The 13,982-nt window shown below is 43.8% G+C and overlaps 1 protein-coding gene across 1 annotated transcript; it reads left to right on the top strand.

The window, feature by feature from the left end:
- Nucleotides 1-3,083: 3,083 nt before the first annotated feature.
- Nucleotides 3,084-13,597, top strand: LOC131081401 (p53 apoptosis effector related to PMP-22-like). Its single transcript, XM_058020512.1, has 3 exons — nucleotides 3,084-3,294; nucleotides 10,398-10,541; nucleotides 11,174-13,597. The coding sequence occupies exons 1-3, from the start codon at nucleotides 3,084-3,086 to the stop codon at nucleotides 11,407-11,409; spliced, it is 591 nt and encodes a 196-aa protein (XP_057876495.1). The 3' UTR covers nucleotides 11,410-13,597.
- The last annotated feature ends 385 nt before the right edge of the window (nucleotides 13,598-13,982 follow it).

Raw genomic sequence — 13,982 nt, 5'->3', positions numbered from 1 at the left:
TTTTTTATCTGAGAGGTAAACAGGCTAGAATAAAACAGCCACATAAAATGGATAAAGGAAAGCACCCAGTCCCTGAGGGGATTCTGCAGGGCAGAGGGATGCCCTTGGCACTGTGCTACCCACTGTGTCCCACTCCCCTCCCCTCACCCCAAATGCACTCTTGGCAACCAGCCTGCAGATTCCCACTGGTGTATTTGAAAGCCTGTGAGAGCCCAGCCATACCTGTCTGGGCTGGAGCTGATCCCTGACCTTCTCTCAGTGCTGCTTGGTTTTCTCTGATAGCTAGGTGAATGATTGCCAGCACCAGTAAATGATTTACTACATGTAAAGCACTGCCTGCTAGAGAGGCATATCCCTTGTTACGCTGCAGAGAAAAAAATATTTCTATAGGGCCACAAAGATTAAGAAATTAATTTTTTATTTGCATAATAAATAAAGGTAAGGGTAGTGGTGGTGAAAGTAGCTTATGGTGCTTTTTAACATGGCCAAAGATAAAACTGGGGAAAGTGTTCTTATTTTCATTAGTACAGAACATGTAGCTGTGTTCACAGCTGAAGATAATGTACATTTGTCAGTGCAGCTTGATCCAGAATGCCCAGCTACATTCAGGCTGGTTTGGTGTTTAGGAAAGCAAACCTCCTGTTTGTTTTAGTATGTATTAGGGCATCTTTTCCTCAGAATCACAGCACTACTTGTTTTTCATGCGTGTATCATTGCAGCCCCACAGAGCTGACTCCTACCATCTGGTCTCTGGAAGATGTGGGTTATACAGCCCAGAGGTGAGAAAAGCTGCATATGTTGCTGGAGCTGCCTGTTTTGCTGCAGGAGGCACTGGTTTGTTAGTTCTCTAGATCTCTTTGCTAATAAATCCAAGTGTCATTGGAACTGAAGGCAGACAACTTCATTGACTGTGTTATAGGCCCTCACTCATACAGAACGGAATCTTTGGGGTATTATGTTTGAACTTCAGCTGGATTTCCTAGTTGTTGAAAAGCCGAGGATTTAAGGAGAAAAGAGAAGATGGCATTTCTTTCTTCATGGTGTCACTGGGAGTAGGAGGATAGGCCATAGGCAACACAAGCCACGTATGCCAGAGGGGGGTTTGGAGGCTGCCCTCAGAGCTTCTCATCACACCACTGGAGCATCTGGGCACTGAGGCACTCCAGGTGTAGGAAAGCCTTGGGAAACCAAGTGATACAATTACTAAAAATTGGAGCCAGCTCTATGCTCCTGTCAAACTGGGGGAACTCCCTTACTTTTGACTTTATAATGAAGATAGCACTTTCCTGAGTGGTGCATTTCATCAATGGATGAAATTTATTCTCATTTCTTTTCCAACAGTGCTCAATTTCTGAAGAAAGTACTTTCTGCAGAATTTCTGAGGAAAATACTTTCTGCTTCTGAGCAGAAATCTCCTTCTGAGGTGACTTGAGTGCTGATAGTGAGACTGCTGGAAAATCACTGCTTGGTACTGCAAAAATGAAGTTCTGTTGTAGTGACAAAAAGGGATCATAGTGCCCAGTTCTGCCATTGCTTCTCCAGCATGCAAAACCTGTGTGCTGATGACATAGGCTTGCAAGTAGTTCTGGCAAATTTTATTTATGGCTCTACTTTATTATGATTTTGGAATGAAGTCTGAACAGTGGGAATGAACATCAAAAGGATGTTGAGAGAGCTGGTGAAACTCCACATGATATGAGGTACCCTGCCTGTGAATTTTGCAGCTTGCCTATAGTGATATCATCTTATTGTTCTGATTTTAGTATCTCAGGCCATTCCCTAATATTTCGCAGCAGTCAGTACTCAGATGTCACTCCTCACAGGACACCTCCCATGAATATCTCTTGAGGAATTGGCATTGGGCACAGTTTAATTATATGTGACATAGGTGTGACAAATCCCATTTTATACAGTCCAACAAGAACTCACATGCTCCCATTCTCCATGAAGCACATGTAATCCCCCTCACCCACTATTATTTTCAGTCCTTCATATCTCAGAAATTCGTCTTCTTGATGTCTTCTTTGGTGAGGCCTGGAAGCTGCTCCAGGATTCAATCAAATGTGTGTGAGTTGTGTGCCCAAAACACACATTTCTCTAGTCCTGTCATGAGCACGTGTCTGCTCAATGAGTTTGCTTTGATACTGGGCAATGGAGTGACACAATGGAAATGTAGATATCTTATTGTGGAGAAGTGCTTCTCCTATGACCAAAATTTTGGGTGCCATTCATGCCATGTGATGGGGAAACATTCTTTTTGGTCATCTGGCATCTTGCAGTGCATTTCCACACACGGAATGGGAAAGGATCAGGGCAGATGGGTCCTGAGTACCACGGCTGGGCTCTGTCCAGTGCCCAGAACAGCCTGCTTGGAAGCCAGGGCACAAGTGCAGTGAAACGCTCATAACATGGCCATTAGGAAACATGCATTTGTTTAACGCTGAGGGTGACGTGAAACAAATTATGGTTTCCTAGTTAATAATGTCATATTTCCATCCTCAAATGACACCTTTCTTTAAGGTGTCTCTTTTATTTGTCAACCGCAAAGGCAACTTTTTGCTAGCTTTAGTACCTGCAGTGGCTAACACCATCAGTATTATCAGTGTTGGGCAATGCTGGTCGGTCTATCAGAGAGGAGGACGATGATCTCCAGCCCCCACGAGGAAGGCAGGGCTGGTGGAACCCCGAGAACCGCAAGGGTTTTCGCTGCGGTTGCGTTTTTTTTGCGGTGTCTGTGCCACGACGGCGGAGAGGCAGCGGGTGCGGGAGGGTGGCGGACAGCGGGAGGAGAAGTGCGAGGCTGAGCCCGGGCGGGCCGAGGGAAGGCCCGGGGCTGAGCGGGGCCGGGCCCAGCGGGGCCGGGCTGGGCCCCGCTCCCTCCGCGCTCTCCGCCGGCCCCACCGGTCGGGGCTGCCGGCGGCGGCAGGCTTAGTCAGAGGAATGTGGGTGGAACTCCCTCCTCCCCGGCGCCTTAAAACCCCGCTCGGACCGGCCCGCTCGCAGTCTCCCGTCCCGGCGGAGCGTCCCCGCCGCACCACACCCGCGACGCCCGGGCTCGCTGGGCGCGCCGCCGGCCGGGCACGATGGTGGTGTGCGGCCTCGCCTGCTGGAGGTGCAGGTGGCTCCTGCCCCTGCTGCTGGGCCTGGCCATCATCATGGGCATCATCGCCCTGGCGGGCCGCGGCTGGCTGGAGTCCGAGTCGGAGCCCTACGTGCAGCAAGCGTCGCTGTGGGAGAGCTGCACGCGGGGCGAGGAGGACCTCAACTGGAACTGCGAGTCCCTGATGGACTACGGTGAGTGAGGGGCCCGCCGCGGAACCGGGGCAGCGGTGCCAGGCTACCGACCGCCCCTAACTCTGCTGGGGAGCGGCTGCTTTCTGGAATGGAGTATCCTGCTGTTTCGGGGCTTAAACCAGCGCCGAAACACAGGGCTAGACTACTCCTGAGCGACTTTTTTTTTTTAATCGGTACAACACTGAGAAGCCGGGGTGTTGATACTTCGGGTTTTTCTCAAGTTATTTTACAACCAAAGTAAGATAGCAGCTGGCTCCAAGTCTGTATGTTTGCTGCCCCTGAGGTGCCAGAGCCTTACCTGGCTGCTCCCTCCCTGTGCCACCGGATTCCCTGGTCAGACGGCCAGTGTGGAAACCTCCATGCAGGACCATGCCTGGACAGCAGTGAAACGGTATTTCCCCGACCCTTTAGGGGAAGAGAGCACCTTAATTTAACCCTCCTGGCCAAGGGAGTGCAGCTATTAAAATGCCTCCTAATCCGCAGCTTAAAATGGTCTGATGTGGGTTCGAAGGCAGGAAAAAAGAAAAATGCTCTTTCCTTTGTACCTCTCTGTTGCACTGGGGCCTAAATCAGGGATAAGTGTGCCTCTGTTTTAACTTGTTTAGCTGCTTCTGTATCTGGCATCCCCACTGTAACATTCTTACTGCACACTCTCAGTTTCTAGGTCTTTTGGGGGACTTTTTGTTTTATTGCTAGGACACGTGGGTCTGATTACATCTGCTTTTCCCTCAAACAAAATATTTCTGGACAAATAAGCAGACCCGCCTTAAGATCTTGGATGAGGATTCTTTAGGGACTGGGGGGCTGGAAGGGTGTGTTTCAGCTGGGAGAGCTGGGACTGTTTCCCTGCGCAGATCCCTTGCTGCCTGAGCACGGCAGACTCACTTCCAGAAGCTTTTCATTGCAGCACTCATGCGCAAGATAAATCCTGAGTATGCTGTAAGAGAAGTGGCTTTGTTTCTCAGCCGGGCGATGACTTCAAGCCTTACTGCAGGTAGAAGAAATCTGGCTCGTGAGATGAAAATATCCATCTACCCCATCAGACAGAGAAGAAAAGCTAGTGCAGAGTTGCTGAAATTTGCATTGCACAGGGGAAAAGTGCTAATACAGTGCAGCCACTGGAATTTGTTTTCTCCTGTAGTGACACGGCTTTACACGTCCCTGAGTACTGATGGGTGTGTGCTTTGCGTCAGCCCTCAGCACTGTGGGACAAAAGCAGTTTTCTGCACTTTTTTCCTTGTTAACAGGCTGACACAGAAGAACAGCATCCTCGACTTCACTTGTTTATGTCTTGGCTTATTTAAACCAAACTTATTTAAATCCCTGGCTTATTTATATGAATTTGCCTGTTCTGAAATTTTCATAACATCAATGCCACTGTCTACTCAAATAGTATTTGCATCTAGAGACAGGATGTAACACATGAATTCAGGTTTGATTTGTTTTGTTTTCTTTTCTTCTATGCTAATGCAATTACTGTCAAAATAGGTGAGGGCATTTACAAAGGAAAAAATGCCTAGCAGGCATTTATAGCACTGAAGCAGGAAAATAAAGGTTAACTAATTGAGATGCATAACTTGTGTTTTGCATACAATAATTGCTGTGCACTAACCATCCTGTACCTCTCCTGATGAAATGAAGACTTCAGAGTGGATCTCCATTAACAGATTTTGCCATTAGACAAATTCTTAATTGAGCTGTGGCATGTGTGTGAGGAAGAGGTAGAAAAAAAAAGCAGGCAAGTCACTTATTTTAAATGAGAGGAAAGGGGCAGGAAAAGACAAACAAAGATTTGCAAATAGGTGTCTCCTAAACTGCATAGCTCCTTAATGCACATTTGTAAATACCACATGAGAGGGAAAAAGTGAAAGGGAAAAAGAAGAGTAGGATGTCATGTGGCAGGGAGACAGGGAAAGGATTTTGTTTGGAGTTCTGTGCTGGTTTGTGTCTGGGAAGTGCCTTGGCTGGCAGTGTCTATGTATTATCAAAATGTTGCAACGCAGAAGTGCTGCAGTGCACTAGAATATGACTCAAGATGACTAAGTCTGGACCATTGCAGGATTTAACTGTTGACTGTGTGTTTAAAACATATCAGCAAGCCATCAGCTATGACAAAGATTATTCGCACTGTGTAACTTGGAAAGGACGATTGTCTTTATAGTGATGAGATTGTAAGTTTAGGAGCAATATTTATGGGTGGCTGCACCCTTCTGGTTCTGAATGACTGGACCCAGTGACCTTGCTTTGAATTAACACTGTAAAGGATGGGTGTGTACATATGTAGTAAAGGTAACCTCATTAGGTTAACTCAACACTAAGAGCCAATTGGTATTCATTTGGTATGTACCATCCAACAAAGAAAAAGGGAAGCATTTTTCTGGGTCCTTAGTAAGTGCCAGAAAAAAAAAAAAAAGGAGCCCAGCCTTTGTGAATCATGTTTCACTGGAGCTGTGCCACTGTACCTATATTCCTAGAGGCATGGACTTTGATACCACAGATTATTGGTGAAACTGAGTGCATGTGAAGACTTCACTGAGGGGCCTGGTAAATAAAGGAGGAATGCAAGATTTGTGCTTACCTTTTCAATGCACCTCTTTTCAGGCACACTGTTGTCTGATTTACAAACATCAGGATGCATTCAAGACAAACTAACATCGTGTGTAGTGTCAGGCAAGTGCAGGCACTTGGGAAATGCTGATGGGAAAGGTGTAGCAGTTGGCGTCCCTGCCTACACCCAGAAAACACTTACTGCAACTTCCTGGTAAGAGATCCCAGTGAAATGTGAGGCTGGTGTCTCTGCCAGTGCACTTTGCTGGCTCCTGAGCAGGCACACTTCTGCTGCTAACAGTCCAGAGACTAAAAGCTGGAAATGTGTAGGATTGTGCCTCGCCTCAGCTCTCAACTGAGGACTTGCATTTAATATTTTGGTAGTTTAGTAATTGTTTTTCTTGCGCTCCTAAAGCCAAAACAGATTGTGATTCCCAGTATTAATTTCCAACCTGCCCTCCCAGCAAACCTTGGATTCTGGGGTCCTCTGTGCTCATGGTGGGTATGCACATAGCTTCCTCTCACCAGTCATGCTACCATGGAAGTTCACACATTACATGAGCAAGAAAGTAGTGCTGACACTGCTCTTTTGCTTGCAGTCCACTACTCCTTTAGGACATCGAAAAAGTCCAGTATTTTTGGACATTCTGTGTAATGGGCTCTTGAGGCCAAGCAAGGATTGCTACTGCCATTTACATACACAAGAATATTACAGCTGCATTGCAAAAACATGGCCAGTCTCTGCAGGTTGTGATAAAAGCTTCTACTTATTCACGAGCTAACAAACTAGCTTCGGCTCCTGGAAGTGAATGAACAAATACGACAGTCTTGTTAGTTCAAATCCTGTAGCAGTTCATCTTCCTGCTAGACTCTTTTCACAGCCCTTTTATTGATTTCTAAAGAGAAATCTAGATTTAAATTTCTTAGCCTGTAGAGATTCCACCTCCTCCCTGGTGACACTGAGGCATGGCCAGATGAAGTCAGGAAACACACCTAATGCTAAGGCGCTGTTGCTTGCTTTCTTTTAATTTCATCATATTACTGGTGCGCATCATTAACATTTAGTAATCATGACCCCCTCCTAGTTATTTGCATGATAACATTTGCAGCTTAGTTCCTTCCCATAGTAATCATTAATGTAATGTAATGCTATGTAATAAAACTCTTAAGCCTTCGTAATAATTACAGACCTTCTGAACAGTTGTTTTTAAAATGTTCTTTCAACATCACCTAATAGATAAATACTCTTCTGCTGATTAGATGCAAAGAAGTTGACTATTCTTTGAGGCCAAGCTGACCTGGAAACACTAATATCCCCAACTATTTCTCTGCTTTTCTGCTCTCCAATTCTTCTGCCTTTCTATTTATGCAGTTCCAAATCACTGTGGTGTTCTTGGTTGATTTCATAAACATACATAATATTTATGTTTATTTTGCACAAGAAATACTCTCTCTGACAAATGAATGGGTCTGTGAATTTTCTATTTTTATGGAAAAGCTTAAATTCTGGCTAAATATCTTATGATTACAAGGTACTTTTGAGCATAAATCATATAGAAAATGGGCCTAATCTGTCATTCTTTGACTGTGAACAGGTCTCTCCAGCTCTTATGGCAGCAAACAGTGAGAGGGTCAACCTGCACCTCTCCCCTCCTGGCAGCTGGGAGTTGTAGGGGGAGGATCTTTCAGAAAGACAGGAGAGCTGGGTGCCTGTGGGGACTCTGTCAGCTCTCAGAAGCCTTTAGGAGGAAAAGGAGCTGGGAAAGCCTGACTTGATTGGTGTGGGGATGAGGGAGATCCTTCATGGAAAAGCAGCAATTTCAGTTTTGGCTCTGTAGCAGCCCCTCTGGTGAAAACTCTCCCTGCTGGTGGGGGTGGCAACAGGTCATGTGGATAAGGAAAATCCCAGGGCTGCACCCTATACTTGGGAAAGGTGCACCCTCCCATCCCAGTCTCTCCCATCAGTCACTTATCAAGAGACCTATATATATACACAATGTAAGAGAAATCTCAAAAATTAAGTGTAAGTCCTGTGATTCCCGCAGGGATTCAAGTGTCTGGCTGATGGTTCAGTGGCTGACTACACTCACCCAGCCCAGAGAACACCCATCTAGTGCTGTGGGCAGCACCTATGACTCAATCTTATCAGGTCTTGTCAGCATCAACCTGCTGCAAAGAGCTGTTGGAAAAGATAATCCTGCTGAAGAAAGAACAGAAGGTCCTGGGTCACCATTACTGAGTTCTGTCACACATGAGCACAAAATCACTGAGTTTCATGATGGTGCTACCTACTGCTGCCTTGTTTCTGAAGACCTGAGGCAAAGCTGAGCTTGATATTAATCTTCCTGACAAGATATTTCCTGCAGCTATATGTGTTGTCATTTTCTTATTGCCAGAGACAAGAAAATCAATCACTGTGAGCGGAGCCTGGGCTGACCCGTATCCAAAAGCTTATTATGCTTGTAAAGACAGTACAGATGATATGAAAATGGCAGAGAGAGCACTGTGGGCATTCTGCCTTGTACTCCTCCAGCTGTGTTTGTGTTGCTCTAAACCTCAAGGTGTCTAATGTGCAGGTGTATTTGAGTTCACAACTTAAATTTTATCAAACAGATGCCAGATTTGTCCTCCTACATCTTGTCAGCATAAATAATGCATCTGAAAGGGAATATGCTATGGTAACTTGGTGTTCCTTCTTGTCGTGTTTGTTTGGTTTTTTGTTTTTTCCTTAATAAGGCAAATATTGATAAAACCTTGTCTAAATCATCTAATCTGAATGGGTTTTCCTGAGCTGGCTGTGTGTAATGGTTACATATCCCTTTATATTATTTATCACTAAAGAAATCCTATTGTGGAGACAATATTCAATACCTGTGTTAGATATGGCAGAGAATATTTTGTGTGAAAAGATTTTATCAAACCACTGACGTAGCTCTACACTCCAGACGTTATCAGTCTCCTCCCCACTTCTTCCCTTCAGCATTCCCTCAGGGAAGGGGTATGAGACATGCACAACTAGTTAAAGAAGAAGAAATTTGAGAAGTTTTTACTGTCTTGAGAAGCTCCAGGAAGGGAAAGGGGAAAGAAAGACTTTTCCTTATCTTTTCTGTGTCAGTTGTTTTTTTTGTTTGTTTTTTTATTTTGCCTTCAGGTAGCAGTGGTGCTAGTTGGAAGTTTTGGCAAGATTTGGTTGATGTATTTTACTGCTGTATTTTACTTTTGCTGTTGGATTAGAAATAAAGAAACCAGTTTGAACAGATCTAATTAAAATAGCTGTAAAACAATGCTTTGCTTTCAGACAGAAAATTGCAGAGAAAGAATGGAGACTACATTGAAAGCAGGACATCTCCAAAGTCACTTCAACTGTGTTGGAATGGACAGCTATGATGAAAGGGATTTTTTTTTTTTCATGTTCTGACCTAGATCTCACTGGCCTCTTTATTCCTACATTAGAGGGAGCTCAGGATCTGGCCCTACCTCTGTCTGAGTGTGTGAAAGTAGAAACCCACAATATGTAGATGTGGGAATTGAACTGTGATGACAGCTGACTGGAAAACAAAGCACTAGCCAGTATGGTTTAGCCCTTTTGGGCAGGTATCCTGCCTCCAGGGCAGGAACACTTTTGCTTGTAGTTGTTTGCACTGGGCTCACCTAAATTGCTTGGTTTCTGAAGAGGACAAGGTGTGTGAGGGCTTTTCACAAGGCCATGTTACTGACAAAGCAAAATCACTGGCTGTTTATCCAGGAGGTTTTCCTGCCACTGTTGCCTTGGCCCTGCCTGCGCCGGGTGGGTTCTGGATGCTGGGGCTGCTCCTTTGGAATACAGCCCTTGCTTCAGGCCTGAGCCTCTCCAGCGTGCAGTAGCTTGATACTAAGTAGCTTGATACACCCTGTTCCAGCAAATGTCAAAGTAATGATTCAAAGAGGATTCATCAACTTTTACCTCAGATTTTGCTGTTTCTCCTCCACCTGCTACATTTTAGCTGTGAATAGATACTTATTTTCAAGAACATTCTTTTGTCATCTTTTCAGCGATTGCAGGTTTATTTCTTTTTGGTCATGCTTATTTTGCTCCACATGCCCTATTCTTGTCATAAACAAACAAGTGTTATGCAGACAGCACTATTATTTCCCAGCAGTTATCTCCTGTGGCTTTCACACTTCCCTGTGCATGGAAGTGCTTTTGTAAACTTGAATATTGAACAGGAGCTGTAGTGATAAAGGACATTGTCAGCAGTTGTGTGCCCTATCTGCTCAGATGTCTGTGGGTGTCTTACACATATAGTTTGAAGGTATTATCTCTCTTGTATGCTGCACTCTATCCCCTTTTCAGCAAGAGAAGTTATCAGGCAGGGAGTCCTGTGCTGCTCCAGCAGTGATGGTGCCCCCTGCTCTGCAGCTGTGTGCTTTGCAGGCATTCAGCATTGCTTTGACATAAGGACATGCTTCTGACAGTAAAGGGTTTCAATAAAAAATGAATGAAGGAACCCAAAGAGCTGCAATGACCTACAGGAGAGTACTGCTGCGTGTAATACCTTCCTTGTTTTCTCTTCAAGGGTGGGGGAGAGCAGCAGCTGCCACATACCTCGTTGGCTTTGTGATCCTGGTCATCTGTTTCGCCCTTGCAGTCATCGCGTTCTCGATCGAGATCCTCCGCTTCAACTTTGTGCGAGGAATTGGAGGCCTGCTCTTTGTTGTTGGTAAGGCTGGGCACAAAGACAAGGTTATTTTAGGTGTGAAACAGGCATCAGCAGAAAAACATGCTAGATGGAGCCTCCCTTATGAAATTAGCTGTCTTTGTCTGGTTTATGACTCATTTTCGTGGGAAACAAGGGAAGGCTGAGTTGCGCTCTGAAAGCCCAATGGGTAGGGAAGCTCCAGTGGCCTTTGTCAGTTCTCACTTTCCCAAAAGCAATTCATGGGGATGCCCAACACCTTTGACCCTTCATGTGACCTGCTAAGACTTAAAAGACTTAAAAGCTGTGGGTGCTTCCCACCTTTCTGATGGGAGGAGGAGGAGCAGGGCTCTGGGAGGTAACAGGCTGGGCAGGGTTGCCGGTGCTGGCTGTGGGACAGGGCTGGTCACAGCATGCAGGTATGTGCCTTAGCAACCTGGCAATGGCAGCTGAGGCGCTGCAGCAGCCACATGGGCGTGGGGATCTGCCTGGGACAGAACTCACATACCTCTGTAACAATGCAGATCTGATTGCAGGTCTGAAGCTAATCCTTACATATCTTAAGTGTGCACTTATCTCCAGGTACCTTTTCTTAATGGGAACCGTAATATGTTCACTCTAACTTACTCCTGGTTTTCTTTCTTTTCTCTCTCTAGCTGCATTCCAGATCATTGGCTTGGTCATTTACCCAGTGAAATTCACAGAAGACATTCCACTGACAGGAGATAACATGTTCAGCTGGGCCTATGGTTTTGGCTGGGCCAGCACTGTTGTTGTAATAGGTTGTGCTTTCTTCTTCTGCTGCCTCCCCAACTGGGAAGATGAAGTCCTGGGAAACATCAAGCCTACCTATTACTACTCCTCCCCAGAGAGAGCACCATACTTAAATTGAAAGATTAAGTCCAAGTACAGTCAACTGTCAAAACAGAGGAGCACCTCTGATGTACATTTGGTGTGATTGTAGGAGACTAAAAAAACTCACCTTATTTTGCCGGTGTATTTCTTACTGTGGCTGGCAATAAATTAGGAAAAATATTGGCATCTTAATCCAAATAGCTTTTTCCCAAAGTATTGTTTACATATTTTCATGTCAATTCAGTTTGGGTGGTTTGCTTGCTCCTTCCCCTCCCAATTAATTGAGTCATCCTTATTTTATTAAAATATTTTCTTATGAATATAGATGATAGTGTTTTAAGTGTAGAAAGGAAAAAAAATATTTTAAACAACCCATTAGTGTGTCCTATGAGATAGGTTTTTTTTTTCACCTCTGACAAAATTGCTTTGAATGGAGCTAGGAAAAAACACAGCCTTCCAATGAATGCTTTTTGTTCTGTCAAAGTCAGTCCCAAGAAAGAAACTTCTGTGATACTATCATAGTCATCTGCTGCCTAAAAATCTTCTCATTCCTGTTACTGGGCTGTTGTTGACTACTAGCTATTTGAATTAAGGGGAAAATAAAATTAAAATTTATTTTCCACCAATTGGTGCTGTTGGACAAGGTCTCCTCCAAAGCGTGGAGCTGGCGTGTGTAACATAAGAATGGCTAATGTAACATTGGGTTTGTGGCCACAGCAGGACTTGTGATGGAATCACATATGTGTGTTGTAATGGATTCAGATGCTAAACTACATACATTTTTACATGGTATATGAGGGATGCTGATTTAGAAAGTATCTTTGAGCAGAAACACAAACTCTTCTATTAGTCCACCTTTGTAAAGTTGCAGTGTTTTAATTATCAATGCGCTTTGGAGGGAAATTTTAGCATAAGGTGTTTAAAAACCTCCAAAGATTTCTAACACTGTAGGTACCTCAGAGTTTAGCAAACTTAGGCTGCTTTGTGAGTGAGTAGGGGTAACAGGTAGAAATAGAAAGGCAGTTCTGTGAGCAATATATGTGTGTAAACTTCATACAGACATCAGTGTTGGAGTAATCTGGCTGGCTCCTCATTTGTGTTTCTGCAGCCAGCAGCTCCAAATAAATATTCCAGCGAGGTGTAGCCATGTCTGTGTTGGTCATGGACCTGCAGCATCTTACAGCAGATTTAATTACGGTCTGTAATCTTTGTCAGGGCTTTGTTCAGCTGGGGAAGAAGGAAGAAGTTCATTTTTCGAACTCCTCTTCCAGCTATGGGGGAAGTAGCTTTAGCAAAGACAGACTGAGGAGGATATAAGTGGGGTGGAAAGCAAATGCTGCATGTTTCTCTGTGTTATTTCTTACTCTCATGAACCTGGTACTTAGGAGAGGGTAAGTGGTGGCTATGTGTATTCATGCACATGTACAAAATAGAACTTAGAAAGCATTAACCAACAGACTGTAAAGCTAAAGTAATTTACAATTGATCTTTTGCAATGCCCAGTATTTCTTGTATTATATATTGTATAGCTTTCCATTTTGTAACACCTTTTTCAAATTGATAATGCTATATATTGCATGTGATCCTGATTTAGAGATTCCTGAAGGTCCCTTCTAGGCCTGTATTTTATAACTTTACAGAGCATAAATGTCTGGAGATTTCAGAATTGTGTTGTGAGCTCAGTTGTAGCATATACAATCAATTGTATTTATGATTCTTGCCAAATAAGAGAGTTCTGTGGCAAATATGTCCTTTTAAATTTTTTTCCCTTTTCTGTACAGTACTGGCTGGTGGGGAATACTGTGTAGATTTTATCATAAGAAATGATAGTACCTACTTCTATTGAATTCAAAAGACAGCAGAGAATCTCAAGTGGGGAAAACCCTTGCCCAACTAAAGCTGAAAAAGAGAAGAAAGTGTAAGAAAATGGACACCTTTCCTAATGACAGGGAAGATGGTATGGTAATATGGTAATCAGGATTAGCATAATTTAAGTATTTTGTATGCTTTTTTTATAAGCATTGGCATAACTTGTCAGAAGAGGACTAATGTAAAATAAACTTGGCTCTGAATGTACTGGGAGGGGTAGAAGCATAACCAGCATGTTACACAACTTCAGTGTTCCAGAGAAAGCTATTGCAAAAAGTTATTAATTACTTTCAAGTGATATTAATGTATGTGACACTCGTTTTGAATATGGTGGCTTAATTAAAAATGTTTTAACTGATGGTTGTAGAAACTTGGTGATGTTTGTGGTTCATGGATTAATTTCATAAAATCAAACAAATAAGCCATTCTTTTCTTCTCTTAACTTGAATATCCAGTGTCAGGTTAATAAAATGAAGTTAAAGACCTCATGTCCAGGAGGCAGCAACTTCATTTTCCAGTCAAATAAGCTTCAGAATACACTGCAAAACATGTCTGTGCACTTTCATTGAAGTGTTAGGTATAGAATGTACTTTCCTAAGCCAAAACCTCTTAAGTGCATCACAGATAAGAGGGAACTCTAAACATTTTACATACACAACAGTCTACAGGAGGCCTCACATGTGGGAAGCCTGTTCTTTATCAAAAATGTTCCAGGTGTCTTTCCTGCAATGATCAAGAAAT

The sequence above is a fragment of the Melospiza georgiana genome, chromosome 3 (genome assembly GCF_028018845.1).
Source record: "Melospiza georgiana isolate bMelGeo1 chromosome 3, bMelGeo1.pri, whole genome shotgun sequence".
NCBI lineage: Eukaryota > Metazoa > Chordata > Aves > Passeriformes > Passerellidae > Melospiza > Melospiza georgiana.
This window is presented reverse-complemented; position numbering and strand designations above follow the sequence as displayed.